Source organism: Muntiacus reevesi, chromosome 4, assembly GCF_963930625.1.
Source record: "Muntiacus reevesi chromosome 4, mMunRee1.1, whole genome shotgun sequence".
NCBI classification, from domain to species: domain Eukaryota; kingdom Metazoa; phylum Chordata; class Mammalia; order Artiodactyla; family Cervidae; genus Muntiacus; species Muntiacus reevesi.
Window position 1 is genome coordinate 156887113 of NC_089252.1, and position 25615 is coordinate 156912727.

The 25615-nt window shown below is 34.9% G+C and overlaps 1 protein-coding gene across 4 annotated transcripts in view; it reads left to right on the forward strand.

Moving 5' to 3' along the window:
* ABCD2 (ATP binding cassette subfamily D member 2) overlaps positions 1–25615 on the forward strand; it is an 85699-nt gene that overhangs the window by 48252 nt on the left and 11832 nt on the right. For all 4 annotated transcript variants that reach the window (XM_065932172.1, XM_065932173.1, XM_065932174.1 and 1 more), the window contains 2 exons: positions 4571–4716; positions 19182–19266. In XM_065932172.1, the coding sequence (XP_065788244.1) occupies positions 4571–4716; positions 19182–19266 (231 nt within the window). The remainder of the gene's footprint in view (positions 1–4570; positions 4717–19181; positions 19267–25615) is intronic.

A 25615-nucleotide genomic window follows, 5' to 3' on the forward strand; every position in this document is an offset into this window, starting at 1 on the left:
GGCCAGATCAGGATTCAGTCCAGAACTCTTTCTCTAAAGCCCAATATCACATCCATGTCTCTATACTGTCTTCCCTGAAATGTAGATATAAAATGGCATTTCATCAACTATTGCTGGTTAATCAGATCTTATAGTGGAATCCTGTAGAAAAACCTTTGAAAGGAATGTTCAGATGTATTTTAATCATTGTAGTCTCAGTTATGTATTGTCATGGCTGTTCTGTGGATTGAATTTATTTGGGTTTTATACTGAGGATATCTGTGCCTCTGATTTACATTAAATTGGAACATACATTGCTTTGTAAGTTAGCAAAAGTACTGACTCTTAATAAAGAGTCAGTACTATTATTATTATTAATTTCCTTGTATTTCTTCTTAGTCTCAGGGTACCAACTAAAAAATTGTTCGCTGGTCCTGAGGGCCACTGTATATTTTATGCTACTGTTGTTATTATGAGAAAATATCACATTATATAAATGCTTAAAATGATAGAAATAAGTAACATTGTGTCCTAATTATGTTTTTTTTTTAATATGGTTAAACTGGAGAGGAAGATAAAGCAGAGGCCAGAAAGAGAAGACATAGGGAATACAAAAAGTGAAAATGTTAGTCACTCAGTTGTGTCTAAATCTTTGTGACCCCATGGACTGTAGCCTGCCAGTCTCCTCTGTCCATGGAATTCTCCAGACCAGAATACTGGAGTGGGTAAGCCAAGGTAGAAGAACAGTGACTAGAAATGATGCAGCCACTTGGGAAAAACAATTGATCAGTTCCTCAAAAAAATTAAACAGAGTTAACATATGCACCACTCCAAGATGTATGCCCACTGTTCATAATAACCAAAGAGTGAAAACAACTGAAATATCCAGATTAACAAAATGTAGTGTATCTATACAGTGGAATTTAATTCAGACATAGAAAAGAATGAAATACTGCTATCTGCTGCAGCATGGAATAACCTGAAGACTTTTATGTTGAGAGAGAGAAGACTATGTATTGTGTGATTCCATACATATGAAATCTCCAGAATAAACAAATCCACAGAGACAGAAAGTAGATTAGTGATTGCCAGGTAAGAAGGAAGAACCAGGAGTATCTGCTGAGTTTCTTTTTGGGATAAAGGAAATGTTCTAGATAGTGGTAAAATTTACATAAGCTTGTAAATATACTAAAAACCATTGAATTTTACACTTTAACAGTACAAATTTTATAATGTGAATTATATCTCAATTTAAAAAAATATGACTAGAGATTCCTTGTATTGCAAAGACTCCATTGAGAATCTCATTATATGAATGCATACATGTATAACTGAAATATAAATTATTTTTATTTTCAAATATTAGTTAAATCTGTTATAACCTCATGGTATCTATCTTTCAACTAAGTCATTTTAATGGTATAGGAATATAGGTAGATAATTGATCTACAAAACACATTTTGTATTTCAAGCCTTTAATTCTCTCTCTTTGTACACTAAAATCTTTCATTCTTTCTCTCTTTCTTTGTACACATACACGCATTCACACCTTATTATTACCTTAAGTAAGTTCCTGTAAATAAATCTTTACACATAACTTCTTTAGTATATGCACTTGACCCTTGAGCAATATAAAAGTTAGAGGAGCTGACCCCAAAGCATTCAAAAATCCATTAATAATTTATAGTCATTTAACTACAGAAAATGAAGTACTGTAATATTTCCTATAAACATTTACATATTTTTAAAAGCTGATATAATATTACCTGAACATATTTTTATTGGTTTTCGTACTGTCCCTGATACACAAAAGGCAAGAAGAGACCAGGGAAAGGCAGACCACTCTAGATGCTGGGTGGAGGTTTAATAAGCAAGGGAAGTTACATTTGAGGCTTGTGATGGGCAGCCTCAAGATGAGTAGATGTCTAATTCCATCTATCAGAATCTTAAAAATTTATACAGACATTTTAATGGAATTCAGTCGTGTATACCATCCAGATGGTCTCAACACTACATTGCTCTCTCAGGCGGTCTCCTTTTAAAATTCTTGGTGGCTGTGGGAACTGTGGGTTGTACATAGGCCAGTGAGAGAGTCAGGAGCATCAGGTTGCCTGAGTCCAACTCATTGGACAACTGACAGTGAAGTCCTCTTGATAACCTCCAACAACTTTCTACACTGAAATGTTGCCAATTGATACAGTATTATTCTTTATAATAACTTATTTTTCTCAGTCCAGCATCATACATTGCATTTTAGTTGCCATGTTGCTCTAGTTTCTTTAAACCTGAATGAATTCCTCAGCATTTTTTTTTATGACATTGATATTTGTGAATGAGTGCAGAACTATTGTTGGTTATTCATAAAGTCCCACAGTTTGAGTTAATCAGATAGTTTCTTTATGATATTTTTGTTTAAAAAAATATGAATTCATGTTGATACTCTAAATCAAATTAAACACTACAGTTTTTTTTTTTTAATTTCCTCCCACATTTCATATTTATATCTTCCTTCTTCCACAGTGAGAACCCTACCTTGTGATATTAAAATTTACTTACTTGGTCTTTCCTACAACATAGTTTCAGAATTGTTACACCTGCAGCAATAAGAAACAGGAACAGTTAGTTTCAAAGTTGCTTTGTGGTTCTTTTGGTTTTCAACTGAAATTATGTAGCCAAATTTGAAAGTTACTTGTATCAGTCTCTCTGAGACCACATTGAATTCAATGTGGTTATGTCATTCATTTGATATACTTACAGTTTATTTGTTTCTGTTTGTATTCAATTTTAGGGTTTCTTCCTTCATCTATATTAGTTAATTAAAATAATAACATTTAACATGAGTCTAAGAGTTAAAATACATAGAGAGGATATTTAGAGAGGTCTCTTCCTTCCTATCTATTCTGCTTTCTTCCTTCTCCTATAGATAAGTGATTTCATTAGTTTCTGGTTTACTGTATTTCCTTTTGTAAATATCAGCAGATAAATTTATGTTGCTTTCATTTTACATGAAAGAGGTATATTGCACATTGGTGGGTCTCTCAAATGGGGATGGTTTTGTCCCCTGGAGGATAATATTTGAAAACTTTTTTTTTTTTTTAAATCTCTGCCACAGTGGATGCTATTAACATCTAGTCATCTAGTGGGTAGAGACCAAATGTGCTGTTAAACATCCTATAATATGCAAGATGTACCTCAATAACAAAGAATTATCTGGTTTAACATATCCGTAATACCACTGTTGAGAAATTCTGCTATACATCTACTTTGTACTTTGCTTTTCAACTTGATATATTATAGAAATCACTCTATATCAATTCATAGAGATCTTCCATATCCGGTTTTATAGCTGCATGGTACAGGTACTATTGTTATTTAATCAGTCTCCTTTGTATGTGCATTTAGATTTTCTCAATATTTTGCAATTTTAAATAGTGCTGTAATGGATAACTTTACATACTTTTTTTGTTGGTGGTGGTACACTTTTGAAAGTATATTTTTAGAATAAAGTCCTAGAAATGGATCAAACACCAGATAATATATTGGTTTGCCAAATCCTCTCCAAAGGGTTGTACCATTTTTCATTTTCGTGATTGTAAGAACGTCTTATAATCTGTCTCTCCATAGACTTGCCAATTGAGTGAATTGTCAAGTTTTTGAAGTTCTACCAATCTGATAAGTAAGAAACTAAGTATATTGTTAGTTTGCATTTCTCTTATTTTGAATGATACCTTTAAAAAGTTTTGTTTGTTCATATTGTCAAAGCCTCAAGTTTTATAAATTTTAACCCAACTAGTTTTAGATGAAATACAGGAGCAACATTTACAAAATATAACAGAACACATGGAAACGTACAATACCAAATGTAAAATAGATAGCCAATGGGAATTTGCTCTATGACCCAGGGAGCTCAAACAGGGGCTCTGTGACAATCTAGAAGGGCGGGATGGGGAGGGAGATGGGAGGGAGGTTAGGGAGGAGGAGATATGGGTGTACCTGTTGCTGATTCTTGTTGATGCTTGACAGAAAATAACGAAACTCTGTAAAGCAATTATCCTTCAATTAAAAACTAAATAAAGTGGCAAATAACAATAATATATAATAATAATATATCTTATAGTATTATCCTACAGATATGTCTTTATATGATATAGACATAAATCTTTTTTGGATGGAATAATCAAAATGTTCTGGGCAACTGTTACCCAAGTTTTTCACTGATTGAATCAGATCCCCTAAACAGAATCCTTGTCCTCTTGGAAAGGACTTGCCTTTTCAAAGTATTTTGAAGAATTAAATTCTAGTATAAAACTTAAAAAAAAAAAAAACCCAACAGAACAAGTATGTATTTCTGTGCTGAAAATATCCAAGTATTTCTTATAGAAACTTTTCTTGTGGCATGTCTCAATATGTTTTTTACATGAATATAACAGCATATTATCCTGCCACATCTGAGAGAGAAATACTTATCACCAGGTAATAAATATGACCCTAGAAATAGAGTATTTAAAGTCTCCTCTAGAGTTTTCAAGCTACTAGGATGTCACAATAAGTAAACTAAACTGATGTTGTCTCGAATTCTTGTATTTTACAGGCCATACATGTCTCTTGGAAGTCTTCGAGATCAAGTAATTTATCCAGATTCAGTGGATGACATGCATGATAAAGGCTATACAGATCATGATCTAGAGTGTATTCTACACAGTGTTCATCTCTATCATATCGTTCAAAGAGAAGGAGGTAAAGTCTATAATTTATGGCTTTTTTTCATGTATTTAACATAACTTTGAAAAAATTAAGTTGGGATTAATTTTGATATATGCTGTTGTTGGAACATAAGCACACAGGTAAAGATGGAGTTTTTATAGCTTTTGTTGCTTTTCCATTGTTAACTTGCTCTTTTCTGTCTATGCTATATTTCATGCAGCAAAACAAGCTTTTTCCTAAGTCCGCAGCTAGCGTATGAAGATTTTTTTTTTTCAAATTTGAATGAACATTTGTTCCTGAAGCCATAGTCTATCTAAATGTATGTAAGGTTCATGACAGAAATACTCTCCTGTTAATCCCTCAGCTTACATTAAATATAATAATTTGAGAAATAGGTATCAAAGGACTTTTTTATTTTCAGATGAACCATCTTACCAATACATTTTTTTTTTTCTCTACAGCAACATATAGAGAATTAGATAAAACATAGAAACTTCTGTTTGGTAGTTTTTCAGCATAAAACATACTTTGGAAAAGTAAGAATAATAGTTATACATATCAGCTCAAGAAAGAATTACTTTCAGAACACAGAATTATTTTCAAATAACTTCATAACATATAATTTGATAGCCTAGAAAAACTACTGACATAGCAAGCTAGAATTCTAGGTTTAATTTTGCATGTGTTTTATGTTTTATTTTTTAGCCCACTTACATGATCAAAAGAAGCAGGGTAGTACAGTAATTAAGAATATAGGCTTTGAAATCAGAATTCTGAAATCAAATCTTTAATAACTCTGTTCTCTGTACCTTTGTATCTTCACCTGTAAAATGGAGATAAATACCTTATAAAGCTGCTGTGAAGATTTAATAAGACTTTATTTAAAGTATTTGGAACAGTTACACATAGTAAATACATAGTGCTGCTGCTGCTGCTAAGTCGCTTCAGTCGTGTCTGACTCTGTGCGACACCATAGACGGCAGCCCACCAGGCCCCCTATCCCTGGGATTCTCCAGGCAAGAACACTGGAGTGGGGTCCATTTCCTTCTCCAATGCATGAAAGTGAAAAGTGAAAGTGAAGTTCCTCAGTCGTGTCCGACTCTTTGAGACCCCATGGACTGTAGCCTACCAGGCTCTTCCACCCATGGGATTTTCCAGGCAAGAGTGCCGGAGTGGGTTGCCATTTCCTTCTCCAATAATTGGTTGCTAAAGGTAATAGAGCTAGATGTAATATTGATACAAAGATACTTTGTCTTTGTGTTGTGGTGCTTGATATTTTACATAGTTCACATCTATTATTTCATTTGATACTTACAATAAGAAAACAAGGTAGGCAAAAGAGGAAATATTATATTATTATATTTATATATGATATCTATATATATCATTTTAGAATATAATACATATTAATAAATATGTATAATATTGATATATATTGCCTTATAATATCATAATTCATAAGTGCTATAAATATGGAAAGCAGGTTGTCTTTTTGTGTCATATAGTCAACTTCTTCCCAGTTTTAAAACAGTGGCAAAATAACAACTACCTATTCATTTGGGGTAAGTTATTTGGATAAGTTTGAAATCTAATAATCTGAATAGAAATTTATAATGATTTTTTACATATTCTATTCTTTTAGAAGTTATCAAGAAATTATAGAACTAATTTTAAGAATTTTTCAACCTTAAAAGTATATGATAGTAATTTTTATGGTTTATTGAGTGCTTACTCTGCAGAATATAGCATTACTCAGTTTATACTGTCATCTTATTTAATATTGTAGCTGCCCAAAGATGTGGATTTTACTAACCCCCCTTTTACAGATGAAATTCAGAAGTTTAGCAGTTTCCCCTGGGGCCCTCAGCAAGTGGTGGAACAGGGATTCCAACACAGATGAGACTTGAATGTCAATATTCTATATAAAATATGCCACTGCGCTATGCTACCTCAACATCTTAGATACTAATAAGGCTTGTACATAAAAAAATGCTAAGGAAATCCACTTTCCTTGCCTAGTCCTTAAAACATGAAACATATTTTTAAGCAAAGAAAGAAAACAAATTTGTAATTATGCAAATTTGCAAATATGCTACCTCAACATCTTAGATACTAATAAGGCTAATACATTAAAAAATGCTAAGGAAATCCACTTTCCTTGCCCAGTCCTTAAACATGAAACATATTGTTAAGCAAAGAAAGAAAACAAATTTGCAAGGATATCACTTACTCTGGAAGAAGCCTGCTGAAGTTCTAGTAAGGCTAATTATTAATAATTTGAAGCAGCACTAGTTCCATCACTTAAAGAAATTTATTTAGAGAAATTCTTTACTTTAGTATAAGATAGATTTTAAAACTATGTCTTATTCCATCAAACAAATTACAAAATAGAAAGGTGTAGAATTGTTAACAAATAGATGTGAGCTAAGGCAGTTTGTACATCTTCAGGAAGCAAGAAAACTTCACTTCTTAGCTGACTTAGTCTCACTGTTTCAGCATCAGAAGAAGTATCATGACTCAGAGTTTTGATTTGTATGTTCTGATCAAGAAAGATTGCCTGTTAAAGCTTTTGGATTTAGTGAAACAATGAACATAATTTATTTAAATACATACAATTTAAGGATTCTTTGACCCAAAATCTTTTGTCTTGCACGTTCTTATTTCAAGGGGTGAGCTATTAAGCCCAGAATATTTCTCCACTGTGTAGCAATCTAACCCTATTTTTTCAAATTCTCACTTATGTTTCATAAAAGTCATAGAGGAAATTTTATTTCAACAGTTTTCACTTAGAAGCAAGAATTTTGAATCACATGGCATTTAGAGATTTTATTTCCCCTAATGTAAAATTATGTTTTTAAATAGATAGAAAATTCCTGGAAGTTTGCCCAGGAATGAACACTGGTCCCTTTTGGGGAGTATCATTGGGAAATAAGGAAAGTCTTTTCAATCCAGTGCACAAGAAACAATGAAATTTCCTTTCCCTTTGACCAAGTTTATTTAGAAATTTTAGTAAAGATGAATACTCAGTTGAGAAATAATAAAGAAAGTAAAGGGCCTGGATTTTTTCCAAATGGGAAAATTAACCCTGGACTACTTGGGATTTGGTAATGTCCTAAGTGTGTATGTATGTGTTTGTGCATGTGCATATTTGTGTGTGTGTGAGTATGTGTGTGAGCATTTTGATAGTCATTTTCCTCTTTGAAAATCAGGATTTGCGTAGTTCGCTCTGTTTTCTGATGTTCTCACTTCAGAAAAATATCTGATATGGCTGCCTTCCTAAGAGACCCAATGATTTTGTTTCTAAGTGACTTTTTTTTCTTATTACAAAGTTAAGACAGGCCATAAAAATAATATAAAGATAGTAATTTTTCAAATATTATAAAAATGTACATCTTAGAAAGTAAAGGCTTCATTAATTCCATTCCCAGAGATGTATATGTTTATTTATAGAAATGCAATTATAATTTATAGGGCTTCCCAGGTGGCGCTAGTGGTAAAGTACCCACCTGCCCAATACTGGAGACATAAGAGACACAAGTTTGATCCCTGGATTAGGAAGATCCCCTGGAGTGGAAAATGGCAACCCACTACAGTGTTCTTGTCTGGAAATTCCATGGACTGAGGAGCAACAGTCCATGGGGTCACAAAGAACCAGACACAACTGACAACTGAGTACAATTATAATTTATATATGTGTTCTTACTTCTAATAAAAAACTGTTGCAAAACATTTTTCTCTGTGACTTAATTTTATAACATTTGTGAAACATAAATGAGGTTTTGAAAAATAGGTTCAGATTGCTACACAGTGGAGAAATGTTCTGGGCTTAAAAAAGTTTCCTCTTACTAACTGAGAAGGCAAAAGAGAAAAGTATTCGGGTCAAAGGCAGCTTTAATTTTACATATTTAAATAAACCATGTCCTTTTGTTCCACTGAACTCAAAAGTTTTAGCAAGCAATTGAAATCTGCATAAAATTTATAGAAGGCCCTCATATCCATGGTTCTTCCCTATCTGCTGTTCTGCAGTTGTGGGTTAAACCAACCACAAACTGTACAGTACCACAGTATTTACTATTGAAAAAGAAATGTGTGTAAGTATTTCACTGTTCAAATTTATGTTCTTTAAGGGTGATCTGTATACAAACACACAATTTTGCAATTTGATTTTCCATATAAAAAATATTCTAGGTACATTTTTATATCAGTATGTATTTTTTAAAAACTTTTATTGAAGTATAGTTGCTTTGGACATCCCAAGTGGTGTGATTGTAAAGAACCTTCCTGCCAATCCAAGACACATAAGAGACACGGGTTTTATCCCTGGGTTGGGAAGATCCCTTGGAGGAGGGCATGGCAATCCACTCCAGTATTATTTCCTAGAGAATCCCCTGGACAGAGGAGCCTGGTGGGCTACAGTCCATAGCGTTGGAAAGAGTTGGATACAACTGAAGCAACTTAGCACGCATGCACACATAGTTGCTTTACAATATTGTGTTTCTGCAAAGTGAATCATCCATATGTATACATATATCCCCCGCTTTTTTGGATTTCCTTCCCATACAGATCACCACAGAACTTTGAGCTGTGCTACCCGGTAGGTTCTCATTTTATACATAGTAATGCGCATATGTCAATCCCAGCCCCAATCTCCCAACTCATCCTACCCCCTTTCCCCTGCTGTTATCCATAAGGTTGTTCTCTACATCTGTGTCCCTATTTCTGCTTCACAAATAAGTTCATCTGTACCATTTTTCTAGATTCCACATATAAGTGATATTACACGATATGTATTTTTCTCTTTCCAGCTTACTTCATTCTATATGACAGTCTCTAGGTCTCTTCACATCTCTGCAAATGGCAGTGCTTTATTCTTTTTATGATTAATACCTCATTGTAAATATGTACCACATCTTTATCCATTCTTCTGTTGATGGACATTTAGGTTCCTTCCATGTCTTGGCTATTGTAAATAGTGCTGCAATAAATACTGGGGTGCGTGTATCAATTTGAATTATCCTTTTCTCCAGATATATGACTGGCATGAGATTTCTGGGTCATATGGTAGTTCTATTTTTAATTTTTAAAAAAACCTCCGTATTGTTCTCCATAGTAGTTGTACCAATTTACTTTCCCACCAGTAGTGTAGGAGGATTTCCCTTTTCTCCACACCCTCTCGAACATTTATTGCTTATAAATGTTTTCATGATGTTCTTTCTGAAAAGTAATTTTTATTTTCATTTCTCTAACAATTAGTGATGTTGAGCATCTTTTTATGTGCTTTTTGGCCATCTGTATGTCTTCTTTGGAAAAATGTCTATTTAGGTCTTTCACCCATTTTTTCATTGGATTGTTTCTTTTATTATTGAGCTACATGAGCTGTTTGTATATTTTGGAGATTAATCCCTTGTTGGTTGGTTTGTTTGCAAATATTTTCTCCTATTCTGAGAGTTGTCTTTTTGTTTTATTTATTGTTTCATTTACTGTGCAAAAGGTTTTAATTTTAATTAGATCTCATTTTGTTATTTTTGTTTTTATTTTCACTATTCTGGGAGATGGGTCCAAAAAGATCTTTCTATAATTTATGTCAGAGAGTGTTCTGCTTATGATTTTCTCTAAGAGTTTTAATTGCCCAGCCCTTCTTCTAGGTCTTTAATCTATTTTGAGTTTATTTTTGTGTATGGTATTAGGAAGTGTTCTAATTTCATTCTTTTACAGATAGCTGCCCAGTTTTCCCAGCACCACTTATTGAAGAGACTGTCTTTTCTCCATTGTATATTCTTGCCTCCTTTGTCATAGATTAGGTGAACATAGGTGTATGGATTTATCTTTGGGCTTTCTATCCTGTTCCATTAATCCATATATCTTTTTTTGCCCCAGTACCATACTGTCTTGATTACTGTAGCTTTGGAGTATAGTCTGAAGTCAGAGAGCCTGATTCTTCCAGCTCTGTTTTTATTTTTCAAGATTGTTTTGGCTATTTGGGGTCTTTTGTGTTTCCATACAAATTAAAAAAATATTCTAATCTGATTCTGTGGAATAATGTCATTGGTAATTTGATAGGAAATGCATTGAACCTGTGGATTGCTTTGGGTAGTATAATTATTTTTACAATATTGATTCTTCCAATCCAAGAACATGGTATATCTCTCCATCCATTAGTTTTATCTTTGTTTTCTTTCATCAGTATCCTATAGTTTTCTGAATCATAGTATTTTTCCTTTTTAGGTAGTTTTATCCCTAGATAGTTTCATCTTTGTGATGCAATGGTAAATGGAGTTGTTTTCTTAATTTCTCTTTCTGATCTTCTGTTAGTGTATCAGAATGAAAGAGATTCCTGTGTATTAATTTTGCCTGGTTTTGGTTTCAGGGTGCTAGTGGCCTCATAAAATTAGCTTGGGAGCATCCCTCCCTCTGCAGTTTTTGGAAGAATTTGAGAAAGACGTGTTAGCTGGTCTTTAATGCTTTATAGAATTCACCTGTGATGCCATCTAGTCCTGGACTTTTGTTTCTTGGAAGGTTTTAATCACAGTTTCATTTCAATTTCATTACTCATGACTGGCCTGTTCATATTTTTGTTCAGTTAAAACATTTTTTAGATATATTTCTTTATTTATTTGGCTGTGTTGGGTTTTAGCTGTGGCATAAGTAGGTTCTTTGTAGGACATGGGCTTCTCTCTAGTTGTGGTGTGTGGGCTTAGTTCTTCTCTGGCTTGTGGGACCATAGTTCTCCAAGGATCAATCCTGTATCCCCTGCTCTGGGAGACGGATTTTTTAACCACTGAACCACCAGGTAAATTCCTGTTCATCTTTTCTATTTCTTCCTGGTTCAGTCTTAGAAAGTTATACCTTTCTAAGAATTTGTCGTTTTCTTCCAGGTTGTCCATTTTATTGGCATACATTGAGTTGGCCAAAAAGTTCACTCGAATTTTTCCAGAAGATGTTACAGAAAACCCAAACAACTTAGTAATTGGTCAACTTAGTAATTGCTTGTAGTAGTCTCTTATGATCTTTTATGTTTCTGTGGTGTCAGCTGTAACTTCTCCTTTTCCATTTCTAATTTTATTGATTTGAGTCCTCTCCCCCATTTTCTTTCCTTAAGGAGTCTGGCTAATGGTTTTATCAATTTTGCTTATCTTCTCAAAGAACCAATTTTTAGTTTCATTGGTCTTTGCTATTTTCTGTTTTATAATATTTCATTTATTTTTGCTCTGATTTTTATGATTTCTCTCCTTCTACTAACTTTTGATTTTGCTTGTTTTTATTTCTCTACTTGCATTTGGTACAAGGTTGTGTTGTTTATTTGATATTTTTCTTGAGATGGATTGTATTGTTATAAACTTCCCTCTTAGAACTGTGCTGCTTTCCATAGGTTTTGGGTCATCATGTTTTAGTTTTCAGTTGTTTCTAGATATTTTTTATTGCCTTTTTGATTTCTCCAATTATCCATAGGTCATTTAGTAGCATATTGTTTAGCTTCCACGTGTTTGTATTTTTTAAATTTTTTTTACCCCCTGTATTTGCTTTCTAATCTCATAGCATTGTTTCAGAAAAGATACCTGGTACACTATCAGTTTTCTTAACTTTACTGAAGCTTGATTTGTGACCCAAGATGTGGTCTATCCTGGAGAATGTTCCATGTGTTCTTGGAAAGAAAGTATATTCTGCTGTTTTCTGATGGAATGTCCTGTATATATCAATTAAGTTTATCTGGTCTAATGTTTCATTTAAGACTTGTGTTTTCTTGTTAATTTTTTATCTAGATGATCCATCCATTGGTATAAATGGAGTGTTAAAGTCCCCCATTATTAATCGTGTCCTGTCAATTTCCCATTATATGGCTGTTAGCATTTGCTTTATGTATTGAGGTTCTCCTAGGTTGAGTGCATAAATATTTACAATTGCTATATCTTCTTCTTGGATTGATCCCTTGATTATTAGGTAGCATCTTTCCTTGTCTTATTAACAGTCTTTGTTTTAAAGTCTATTTTGTCTGATGTGAGTATTACTGCTCCAGCTTTGTTTGCTTTCCATTTTTATGGAATATCTTTTTCCATCTCCTCACTTTCAGTCTGTATGTATCCCTAGGTCTGAAGTGGGTCTCTTATAGATAACATATATATGGATCTTATTTTTTTTTAATCCATTCAGCCAGTCTGTTTCTTCTGGTTGGAACATTATTCCATTTACATTTCAGATAATTATCAATATATATGTTCCTATTGCCATTTTCTTAATTGCTTGGGGTGTGGTCTTCTTTATATGCCCTTTTCCTCTTTCCCTACCTTTTTTGTTCTCCTTTCTAGTGTTTTTTGCCTATAGAAGTTCCTTTAGCAGTTGTAAAGCTGGTTTGGTGGTGCTGAATGCTCTTAGCTTTTGTGTATCTGTAAAGCTTTTGATGCTCTGTCAAATCTGAATGAAAGCCTCACTGGTTAGAGTATTCTTGGTTATAGGCTTTTCCTTTTCATCATTTAAAATATATCCTGCCACTCGCTTCTGACCTGCAGAGTTTCTGCTGAAAAATCAGCTGATGACCTTTTGGGGTTTCCTTTGTATGTTATTTGTTGCTTTCCCCTTGTTGCTTTTAATATTTTCTGTACATAATTTTTGTTAGTTTAATAATATGTGTCTCAGTGTGTTCCTCCTTGGGTTTATCCTTTATGCAACTCTCTTTGCTTTCTAGGCTTGGGTGACTATCTCATTTCCCATGTTAGATAAGTTTTTTACCGTGATATCTTGAAATATTTTCTCAGACCCTTTTTCTTCTTCAGACCTCTGTAATTCAAATGTTCATGCATTTAATGTTGTTTCAGATATCTCTGAGTTTATTCACATTTCTTTTCATTCTTTTTTAAATTATTATTCTGTTCTACAGCAGAGATTTCTACCACTCTGTCTTCCAGGTCACTTATCCATTCTTCTGCCTCAGTTATTCTGTTGTTGATTTCTTCTAATGTATTTTTCATTTTCAGTTACTGTCTTGTTCATTTCTGTTTTATTTGTGTTTTAGTTCTTCTAGGTCTTTGCTAAACTTTTCTTATATCTTTTCAATCTGTGCCTCCAGTCTGTTTCTAAGATCTTGGATCATCTTTACTATCATACTCTGAATTCTCTTTCAGATAGATTGCTTATCTCCTCTTTATTTAATTGTTCTTATAGGTTTTAATCTTGCTCCTTCATCTGCAACATATCTCTTTGTTACTGCTTTTTTTCCCCCTCAAATTTTTGTGTTTGTGATCTGCTTTCCAGGCTGCAGGTGGCAGGCACATGAGGGTTAGCCCTGGGTGATCTTTCCAAGCAATCCGCCACAAGTGCACAGAGCCAGCCCTGTCAGGGGCCTTTCCTAGTTCCTAGCAGCACGTGAGCTGGGGCCAGCCCTGGCAGGGGATTTTACTAGCATTTGGCCACAGGTAAAAAAGGATTAGCCCCGGCAGGAGCCTTTTCTAGTGCCTAGTGGCAGGCATGAGACAGCTCGCCCTGGCGGAAACCATTCTCACCACCTTGCGGGGCATGAGTAGGGGCTGACAGTGTGGGGAGAGGCTGCAGTGACGCTCCACCCCCTGCACGTCACTCAGTAATGGCTCCTTGCTTCTGTGGTGGTCCAGGCTTCCTCCACAAGTATTCCCAGTTGTGAATTTTCTCATTCCCATCCCTTCAGGCTGTCCTGTCTGCTTATAGCCAGCAGCAGTCCTCTCCTCAGCTTTTCTCTCCATTGCCTATGTTCCAGCACCCAGGGCCCATGCACACTGAGAGACACAAGTCCCAGGCTCGGAGGTACAGGGCTGTGGCATAGACCATCTCTGTAGGCCTCACTTGGTCCTGCCTGCCATGGACCGGCTGTCTCACTGCCCTCTGAAAGGCCCAGATGATTTCCTTCTGTCCCAACCAATCTGCCCCTCCAGGAGGGGGGTTTCCCTGGGTGTTCGAACTTCTCAGCTTCTTCAGATCCCCCACCTAGAAGAAGATCCCATCCCACTTCCTGTCCTCTTCTTTTTTGCTTCTTTCTTTTGTCTTACATGGTTCCACATGGATCTTACCTGTCCTTTCCAGCGTCCAAGGTCTTCTCCTAGTGTTCAGCCAGTGCTCTGTGTGAACTGTTCCATCTGTAGATGTATTTTTGATGCATCTGTGGGGAGAGATGAACTCCTTGTCCTCCTACTTCTCTGCCATCTTGCTTTTCCCTATACTAGTATGTATTGATCTAAATTTTTTTTTTTTTCGAAAATAGAAGACTTGTTTTTTGAATACATAACCAACAGAAAGTATTTTTTTTTCTTTAAATGTGAGCTTTATTTATTTTTATTTTATTTTATTTTTTTTTAAATATTATTTTATTAGTTGGAGGCCAATCACTTTACAACATTTCAGTGGGTTTTGTCATACATTGACATGAATCAGCCATATAGTTACATGTATTCCCCATCCCGATCCCCCCTCCCACCTCCCTCCCCACCCGACTCCTCAGGGTCCTCCCAGTGCACCAGGCCCGAGCACCTGACTCATGCATCCCACCTGGGCTGGTGGTCCGTTTCACCATAGATAATATACATGCTGTTCTTTCAAAACATCCCACCCTCACGTTCTCCCCCAGAGTTCAAAAGTCTGTTCTGTATTTCTGTGTCTCTTTTTCTGTTTTGCATATAGGGTTATCGCCACCATCTATCTAAATTCCGTATATATGTGTTAGTATACTGTAATGTTCTTTATCTTTCTGACTTACTTCACTCTGTATAATGGGCTCCAGTTTCATCCATCTCATTAGAACTGATTCAAATGAATTCTTTTTAACGGCTGAGTAATATTCCATGGTGTATATGTACCACAGCTTCCTTATCCATTCATCTGCTGATGGGCATCTAGGTTGCTTCCATGTCCTGGCTATTATAAACAGTGCTGCGATGAACATTGGGGTGCACGTGTCTCTTTCAGATCTGGATTCCTCAGTGTGTATGCCCAGAAGTGGTATTGCTGGGTCATATGGCAGTTCTATTTCCAGTTTTTTAAGAAATCTCCACACTGTTTTCCATAGTGGCTGTACTAGTTTGCATTCCCACCAACAGTGTAAGAGGGTTCCCTTTTCTCCACACCCTCTCCAGCATTTATTGCTTGTAGACTTTTGGATAGCAGCCATCCTGACTGGCGTGTAATGGTACCTCATTGTGGTTTTGATTTGCATTTCTCTGATAATGAGTGATGTTGAGCATCTTTTCATGTGTTTGTTAGCCATCTGTATGTCTTCTTTGGAGAAATGTCTGTTTAGTTCTTTGGCCCATTTTTTGATTGGGTCGTTTATTTTTCTGGAATTGAGCTTCAGGAGTTGCTTGTATATTTTTGAGATTAATCCTTTGTCTGTTTCCTCATTTGTTATTATTTTCTCCCAATCTGAGGGCTGTCTTTTCACCTTACTTATAGTTTCCTTTGTTGTGCAAAAGCTTTTAATTTTCATTAGGTCCCATTTGTTTAGTTTTGCTTTTATTTCCAATATTCTGGGAGGTGGGTCATAGAAGATCTTGCTGTGATTTATGTCGGAGAGTGTTTTGCCTATGTTCTCCTCTAGGAGTTTTATAGTTTCTGGTCTTACATTTAGATCTTTAATCCATTTTGAGTTTATTTTTGTGTATGGTGTTAGGAAGTGTTCTAGTTTCATTCTTTTACAAGTGGTTGACCAGTTTTCCCAGCACCACTTGTTAAAGAGATTGTCTTTTTTCCATTGTATATCCTTGCCTCCTTTGTCAAAGATAAGCTGTCCATAGGTTCGTGGATTTATCTCTGGGCTTTCTATTCTGTTCCATTGATCTATATTTCTGTCTTTGTGCCAGTACCATACTGTCTTGATGACTGTGGCTTTGTAGTAGAGTCTGAAGTCAGGCAGGTTGATTCCTCCAGTTCCATTCTTCTTTCTCAAGATTACTTTGGCTATTCGAGGTTTTTTGTATTTCCATACAAATTGTGAAATTATTTGTTCTAGTTCTGTGAAAAATACCGTTGGTAGCTTGATAGGGATTGCATTGAATCTATAGATTGCTTTGGGTAGAATAGCCATTTTGACAATATTGATTCTTCCAATCCATGAACACGGTATGTTTCTCCAACTGTTTGTGTCCTCTTTGATTTCTTTCATCAGTGTTTTATAGTTTTCTATGTATAGGTCTTTTGTTTCTTTAGGTAGATATACTCCTAAGTATTTTATTCTTTTTGTTGCAATGGTGAATGGTATTGTTTCCTTAATTTCTCTTTCTGTTTTTTCATTGTTAGTGTATAGGAATGCAAGGGATTTCTGTGTGTTAATTTTATATCCTGCAACTTTACTATATTCATTAATTAGCTCTAGTAATTTTCTGGTAGAGTCTTTAGGGTTTTCTATGTAGAGGATCATGTCATCTGCAAACAGCGAGAGTTTCACTTCTTCTTTTCCTATCTGGATTCCTTTTATGTCTTTTTCTGCTCTGATTGCTGTGGCCAAAACTTCCAACACTATGTTGAATAGTAGTGGTGAGAGTGGGCATCCTTGTCTTGTTCCTGATTTCAGAGGAAATGCTTTCAATTTTTCACCATTGAGGGTGATGCTTGCTGTGGGTTTGTCATATATAGCTTTTATTATGTTGAGGTATGTTCCTTCTATTCCTGCTTTTTGGAGAGTTTTAATCATAAATGAGTGTTGAATTTTGTCAAAGGCTTTCTCTGCATCTATTGAGATAATCATATGTTTTTTATCTTTCAACTTGTTAATGTGGTGTATTACGTTGATCAATTTGCGGATATTAAAGAATCCTTGCATTCCTGGGATAAAGCCCACTTGGTCATGGTGTATGATTTTTTTAATATGTTGTTGGATTCTGTTTGCTAGAATTTTGTTAAGGATTTTTGCATCTATGTTCATCAGTGATATTGGCCTGTAGTTTTCTTTTTTTGTGGCATCTTTGTCTGGTTTTGGAATTAGGGTGATGGTGGCCTCATAGAATGAGTTTGGAAGTTTACCTTCTTCTGCAATTTTCTGGAAGAGTTTGAGTAAGATAGGTGTTAGCTCTTCTCTAAATTTTTGGTAGAATTCAGCTGTGAAGCCATCTGGTCCTGGGCTTTTGTTTGCTGGAAGATTTCTGATTACAGTTTCGATTTCCTTGCTTGTGATGGCTCTGTTAAGATCTTCTATTTCTTCCTGGTTCAGTTTTGGAAAGTTATACTTTTCTAAGAATTTGTCCATTTCATCCAAGTTGTCCATTTTATTGGCATAGAGCTGCTGGTAGTAGTCTCTTATGATCCTTTGTATTTCAGTGTTGTCTGTTGTGATCTCACCCTTTTCATTTCTTATTTTGTTAATTTGGTTCTTCTCTCTTTGTTTCTTAATGAGTCTTGCTAATGGTTTGTCAATTTTGTTTATTTTTTCAAAAAACCAGCTTTTAGCTTTGTTGATTTTTGCTATGGTCTCTTTAGTTTCTTTTGCATTTATTTCTGCCCTAATTTTTAAGATTTCTTTCCTTCTGCTAACCCTGGGGTTCTTCATTTCTTCCTTCTCTAATTGCTTTAGGTGTAGAGTTAGGTTATTTATTTGGCTTTTTTCTTGTTTCTTGATGTGTGCCTGTAATGCTATGAACCTTCCCCTTAGCACTGCTTTTACAGTGTCCCATAGGTTTTGGGTTGTTGTGTTCAGAAAGTATTTACCATGTTGTCAGAGATGGAATAAGTAAATTGTAAAACATGAAGATACACTTACATATAAATCTTAGCTCTAACATATAGCTGTATAAATTTTGATATATCAATTTCTTCATGAATTTCAATTTATCTACTTATAAAATAACACTAATAATAGATACCTCACAAGGTTGTGAAATATACAATGAGAAAACTCATATAAAGTGCCAGGCAGATGGAAACCATTTAAATAAGCTCCTTTCATATCTTTTGTAGACTTTGTCATGTGCGTGTGTGCTCAGTCACTTCAGTTATATCCTACTCTTTGCGACCCTGTGGGCTTTATCCTGCTAAGCTCTTCTGTCCATGGGATTCTCAGGCAAGAATACTGGAGTCGGTTGCCATCCCCTCCTCCAGGGGATCTTCCAGACCCAAGGATGAAACCTTTGTCTCTTGCACTGCAGGCAGATTCTTTACCCACTGAGCCACCCAGGAAGCCCAGACTTTGTGATAGGCCTGTGCAAATTTGTTGGTCTTTTCTCCCACAGCCCTGCAAAATAAGTCTAAGTATACCAACTCTTTGGAGACATTAAAAACTAAACACCTTTTCAAAGTGTCAGTATTTAGAATTCTTAGAATATGTTCTGTCAATATAAGTAATTATTACCATTAAAAAATATCAAATCTAAGACCAAGTGCTTAAACATAAGGCGGTCTGGTCTGTCCAGGCATATGTTTTGTGAAATATCAGGTTCTTTGTGTAATAGCGTAAACTTGCTAGGAATCATTTGTCTAGGTAAAAACTGTAAAAGATGCTCTCTTTGGTTAAAAGATGCTTTATAAAATATGTATTTTTATGTATTTTAAAGGATGGGATGCTATTATGGACTGGAAAGATGTCTTATCAGGAGGGGAAAAGCAAAGAATGGGCATGGCTCGCATGTTTTATCATAGGTAAGTGTATTATACTCATGACTATTGATACTATTCTATTGTTGTAATCAAAAACGTTCGGATAGGATCCCTTGTCCTCATCTGGTTTGAAAATATATTTCTGAAAAACTAGTGCTTAGAATTTATAGTATTTAAATTTCTTTGGTTATTTTTTAATGTGACAGAAATCTCCAAATGTTTGTCCTATTTATTTTACGTTGAGTAATGTTAGATGACAAAATTAAATTTTTATGTGTCCTAAGTTTGAAAGTGGGATTATTGCTAATTTTGAAATGTGAAATATGGATAACCACTCTTATACTGTTGTGAACACAGTAGGTAGACATTCAGTGAAAGTGAAAGTTGCTCAGTTCTGTCCAACTCTTTGCAACCCCATGGACTGTAGCCCTCAAGGCTCCTCTGTCCATGGAATTCTCCAGGCCAGAATACTGGAGTAGGTAACTGTTCCCTTCTCCAGGGGATCTTCCAAACCCAGGGATCGGGACCTAGATCTTCCACATTGCAGGCGGATTCTTTACCATCTGAGCCACCAAGAAAGCCCAGCTATTCAGATACTTCTCAATTAAATTATTAAATTAAAACTAAATTAACTTTCTAATTAGTCAGTGGCCTATAAAGCTTAGTACTGTTATCCTTGAGAGGAAGCATATCTAATGGTAAAAGGAACCAACCAGCATAAATCTTAATGGACTCAGAAATAAAGAAATGCAGGAAATAATTTTTCTTAATAAAACTTTTCTATTTCTAACCAGCTTCATAGCCTTTTGGTTCAAATTATCAAGCCCAAGACACTGGAAAGAAGTATTGACGCTATTATGATTTGTTCCTTTTTTTTTTTATCCTATTCTGTGAAAAATAAATCCCGATGTTAATGTTAGGCCTCTGGCAATGAGAACCTAAGTTGTTACTTTCAATAATTATATCTTGGGCAATAAAGTTATGTACATGGATGGCTGAGTGAACCATAAGCTGGGGCACATGTAATACTCTTGAAGAAGTGCAGTGGAAGCAATAAACTTCTGTAGAGACTTTTAAAAGCTGATAAAAACTGCAGAAAAAAAAAAATCTAGTAAGCCTCATCAAACACTTAGCAACAAGTTGGCTATCAATTTTTTAAAAATCTTTTATTATGGAAAAGCCATTAAAAGTTCATCAAAAAAGAGAATATTGTAAGATGAACCTTATATTCCCATCATACTGATTCAACAAATCTAGTATTTTACAGCACTTGATTTATCTATTTTTTTTATATAAAGCATTGTGAAGCAAATCCAGAATCATGGAATTTTTCATGAAATATTTTGACATCAATCTCTGAAATATTAGGATATTTTCTTACAGTATACACCATAATCATCATTAATACAATTGACAATAATCACTTAAAATTATTTCATACCTGGTTCATATGCAATTTCCCTGATTGTCTCAAAAATATCTTTTTATACTTGGTTTCTTCAAACCAAGATCCAAACAACTTTTATGTATTGAATTTTGTTGTTATATATCTCTGAATTATTTTTTAATTTAAAGAGTTGTTTCTTCTCCCTGCCTCTGTGCCCCTCCCATCTCTTATGCTATTGACTTGTTGAAGAAACTAGGTCAGTTGTCCTTTAAGAATGTTGTCCTTTCAAGATTGATCTGATTGCATCCTCTTGAGATCCCTTCACCTCTTTCCTCAATCTACTTTTTTTCTTATAAACTGGAAATTAGAGCTAAAAACTTGATTATATTTAGGTTCAGCCTTTTTGGTAAGAATATAACATGTAATATTTATCACTGAAAAAATCATGTATCATTTAAATAACTTTATTAAATATAATTAAGTGTTTATATTATAGAAGTAGAAAATTTAGGTGAGTAAAAAGAAGAAAAAATTCTGTTTTACTACTTGTAGCACATAAAATTTTAGTATAGTTTTTTTCTCTACTTTAATATACAAAAATTGGTTGTTATTTTTAATACATAACTATTTTCATAAAGTATATTACAGTTTATATTCCTCTTTTTTTTTTTTTTTTGCCATACCACATGGCTTGTGGAATCTTAGTTCCCTGACCAGGGATTGAATTCAGGCCCCCAGGGGTGAAAGTACTGAACCCTAACCACTGGAATCCAGGGGAGTTCCCTGTATCCCTCTTTTTATTTTGTATCCTATTATATGTATTGCTATGTAATAGCTAGCCAAGGTTTATTTATTATTATTATCATTATTGTTATTATAGCATTTATGTACCAAATACATAAATGTATTTAAGTATTCAATTCAATGAATTCTGATAAATGCATATACAATGTATAATCAATATCCCAATTAAGATAAAGAATGATTCTATCACCCTAGGAAGTCCCTCATGCCCCTTTCCCGTCAAGTCTTTCCATAGACAATTTCTGTTTCCATTTCTAATGCATAAATTGGTTCTCCTGCTCTAGAACTTCATGTAAATTAATCATGTGCGTGTGTGTTTGTCGCTGAGTTACATCCAACTCTGTGCGACCCCATGGACTGTAGCTCACTAGGCTCCTCTCTCCATGGAATTCTCCAGGAAAGAATGCTGGAGTGGGTTGCCATTCCATCCTTCAGGGGATCTTCCCGAGCCAGGGATCAAACCTAGGTCTCCCACATTGTGGGCAGATTCTTTACTGTCTGGGCCACCGGGGAAGCCCCAAAATTAAATCATACAATATGTATTATTTTGTGTTATAACTGGAGTTTATAAATGAGAAAAATGTTGTGTAATAACATGGTATTTTAATAATATATCTGGTTAGTTCAAGGATAAGGCAAATTAAAAAATATAAACCAAAATTTGCAAACTCTGAATTTTTAGTGAAGTATATATTTTGCAATGACTTTTTTGAGATAACATGGTGAGATTCAAGAGTAAACTTTGTAGTGTGAAATGTATGACTAGTTGTTAACCACTATTACCTTGAATCTGTTTGTACCTTATCCATAAATATTCAGTAATATGATCCCCCATATAGTTGGTGAAATGTGATATGGTGGTGGTTTACTTGCTAAGTCATGTCCGACTCTTGCAATCACATGGACTGTAGCCTGCCAAGCTCCTCTGTCCATGGGATTCTTCAGGCAAGAATACTGGAGTGGGTTGCCATTTCCTTCTCCAGTTGAATCTTCCCAACCCAAGAATCAAACCCAGGTCTCCTGCATTACAAGCAGTTTCTTTACCAACTGAACTACAATTGAAGCCTGAAATGTAAAATGATGGAGCATAATATGTGGCTGTAAATTTCTCATTATGTCAGTGTGTTAATAAGATAAAAAGCAAGTGGCATTAATAAAAGATGCTAACCTAAAGAGATTTTTAAGTGCCTATAACTTAAATACTTCATACTCATGTATCTACAATATTTTGGGTATAAAATGATACTGAATAAAAACAAAGTTCTAAGTGTATTTGTGGAAAAAATTTAGTGATCCATGGGAAGATGAGGAAGTTGAAAAGCAGAATCTATTTAGAAAAAAAAAAAAGACATAGAAATACTAAAGCCAGTGAAGGGCCTACACTGTTGGTAGAATTGTAAGTTGGTGCAGCTACTGTGGAAAACAGCGTGCAGGTTCCTTAGAAAACTAAAACTAACATTACCATATGACCCAGCAATCCCACTCCTGGGCATATATCTGTACAAAACTATAATTCAAAAAGATACATGCACCCCAGTTTTCATAGCAGTGCTATTCACAATAACCGAGACACGGAAGCAACCTGAATGTCCATCTCAGATGAAAGGATAAAGATGTGGTGCGTATATATAATGGGATACTTCTCAGCCACCAAAAAATGAAATAATGCCATTTGCAGCAACACAGATGCAACTAGAGGTTATCATACTAAGTGAAGTAAGTCAGAAAGACAAAGCAAATACCATACGAGGTCATTCACATGTGGGATCTAAAATATGGCACAAATAAACCTATCTATGAAGCAGAAACATATTCATGAACAGAGAGAACAGATTAATGCTTGCTAGGAGAGAGGATTTGTGGGGATGGACTGAGTAGAAGGTGGGGGTTAGCAGATGTGAGCTTTTATATATATAATGGGTAAACAGCAGGGTCCTGCTGTAGAGCAAAAGGAACTATGTTCACTGTCCTATGAAAAGCCATAATGGAGAAGGATATAAAAAAGAATATATGTATTATGTTTTATTATAGTTGATTTACAATGTTATATTAATTACTCCTGTAAAACAAAGTGATTCAGATATATATGTATATATACATGTATATGTGTGTGTGTATATATACATACCTGTATATGGAGAAGGAAATGACAACCCACTCCAGTATTCTTGCCTGGGAAATTCCATGGACAGAGGAGCCTGGTGGGTTATAGTCCATGGGGTCACAAAGAGTCAGATATGACTAAGAAACTAAACACACACACATATATGTATTTGTGTATATATATATATATGTGCATATATATATCTGAGTCACCTTGCTATACAGGAGTAATTAATGTAACATTGTAAAGTCACCTTTAAAAGAATTTTTAAAAACCCAGTGAAGGAAAAGTATAATAATGAGAAACTGCCTCCCCTCTTGCTCAAAGGATTAATAGGAAGATTTGAATTGTAATGAGAAAGACTTGAGCTAACAACTAAAGTGGAGAACTTTAGCAAGGAGAATTATGTGTCAAAATCTTAGTCTTTTGGAGAGGATTTTAATTTTAATGTTTAAAAATGATTGGAAAAGCCCCATCTTATAGGAAATAGATTAGATCCTTCTTAAGCCTCACTCTTCTGATGATACACTGAAAGAAAAATCTGAGAAACAGTGTTATCTAATGTTTTACTTAGTTATATCAGTTTCAGCTTACAGTCACTGCTTAATATATTTGCATGCATGTATGCACGTGTGCACACACACACACACACACACCACAAAACCAGTCCTACCAAGGAAACAAAATATCTTACATCTGCTAGGCTAGGAGTTGCTATGACAACAGAGTGTAAGAAATACATGTTTTTTTCTGATTCTAAAATGGCATCTTGTCTGTTTACCTCAAAGCACTCTAAAAAATGAGACACAATGCAGTAACTTATTACTAAAAATAGAGTTGTACAAAAAAATAAAATTTTACCACAAACCTCTCAGATTTATACTTCCTTTTCTCCTCTATCATTTTCACTTAAGAAAATGATCCACAAACAGAAATAAACTCTGAGACAAATAATTCTTAATACTTTAACCTGAACAATAACCAAAAGCTAACCAGTTAAACCACTTCTGTTGTCAAGGGGAAACTGCAGTGATCTTTATTTCTTTGGGTGGAGAGCTGATATTAAAATCAAATGTAGTGTTAAAGTTGGCTCTGACTCCTGTATCTATTATCCTTACATTTAGTTATTTTTGGCTATGCTGGGTCCCTGGTGCTGCAGGAGGGCTTTCCCTAGTTGTGGTGAGCAGGAGCCGCCCTTTGTTGTGGCGCATGGACTGCTCATTGTGATGGCTTCTCTTGTTGCAGAGCACAGGTGCTAGGCACATGGGCTTCTGGAGTGCAGGCCCAGCACCTGTGGCCTATGGGCTTGCTGCTCCATGGCATGTGGGAGCCTTCTGGACCAGGGATCAAACCAGTGTCCCTTGGGTTGCAAGGTGGACTATTAACCACCGGGCCACCAGAGAAGCCCTCTATTATCCTTGACAGTGCCCCCACAATAGGAAACAGGATCCTATTAATAAACAATCCATCAAATTACTAGGAAAACAGCTTGCAGTGCCAAATATTTTTGCTGAATGAGAAATTACTACTGGTTTCAGTTTTTATCTTTTCATTGTCATTTTATTGTGTTCTTTTACAGTGTATTTTTTCCTGAAGCATAGTTGCTTTACAATGTTGTATTAATTACTCCTGTATAGCAAAATGATTCAGTTATATATATGTGTGTGTGTGCATATGTATATATTCTATTTTTAAAAATTAATTCCCATTTTATGGTGTGTCGTATGATACTGAATATAGTTCTCTTACTATACAGTAAAATCTTCTGTTTATCCTTTACATTAAAACAGCTTACATCTGCGTAACCCCAACCTCTCACGCCTTTCTCCCCCAATCCCTCCCCCTTGGCAACCATAGACATGTTCTCTATGTCCATGAGTCTGTGTTTCACAAATAGGTTCATGTTCATATAAAATATAATAGCATATGGTATTTGTCTTTCTCTGGCTGTCTTCACTTAGTATGATAATCTCTGGTTGCATCCATGTTGCTGAAGATAGCATTATTTCATTATTTTTTTATGGCTAAGTACTATTTCATTTTGTGGAAGACACCAAATCTTCTTTATCCATTCATTTGTCCATATTCATTTATTG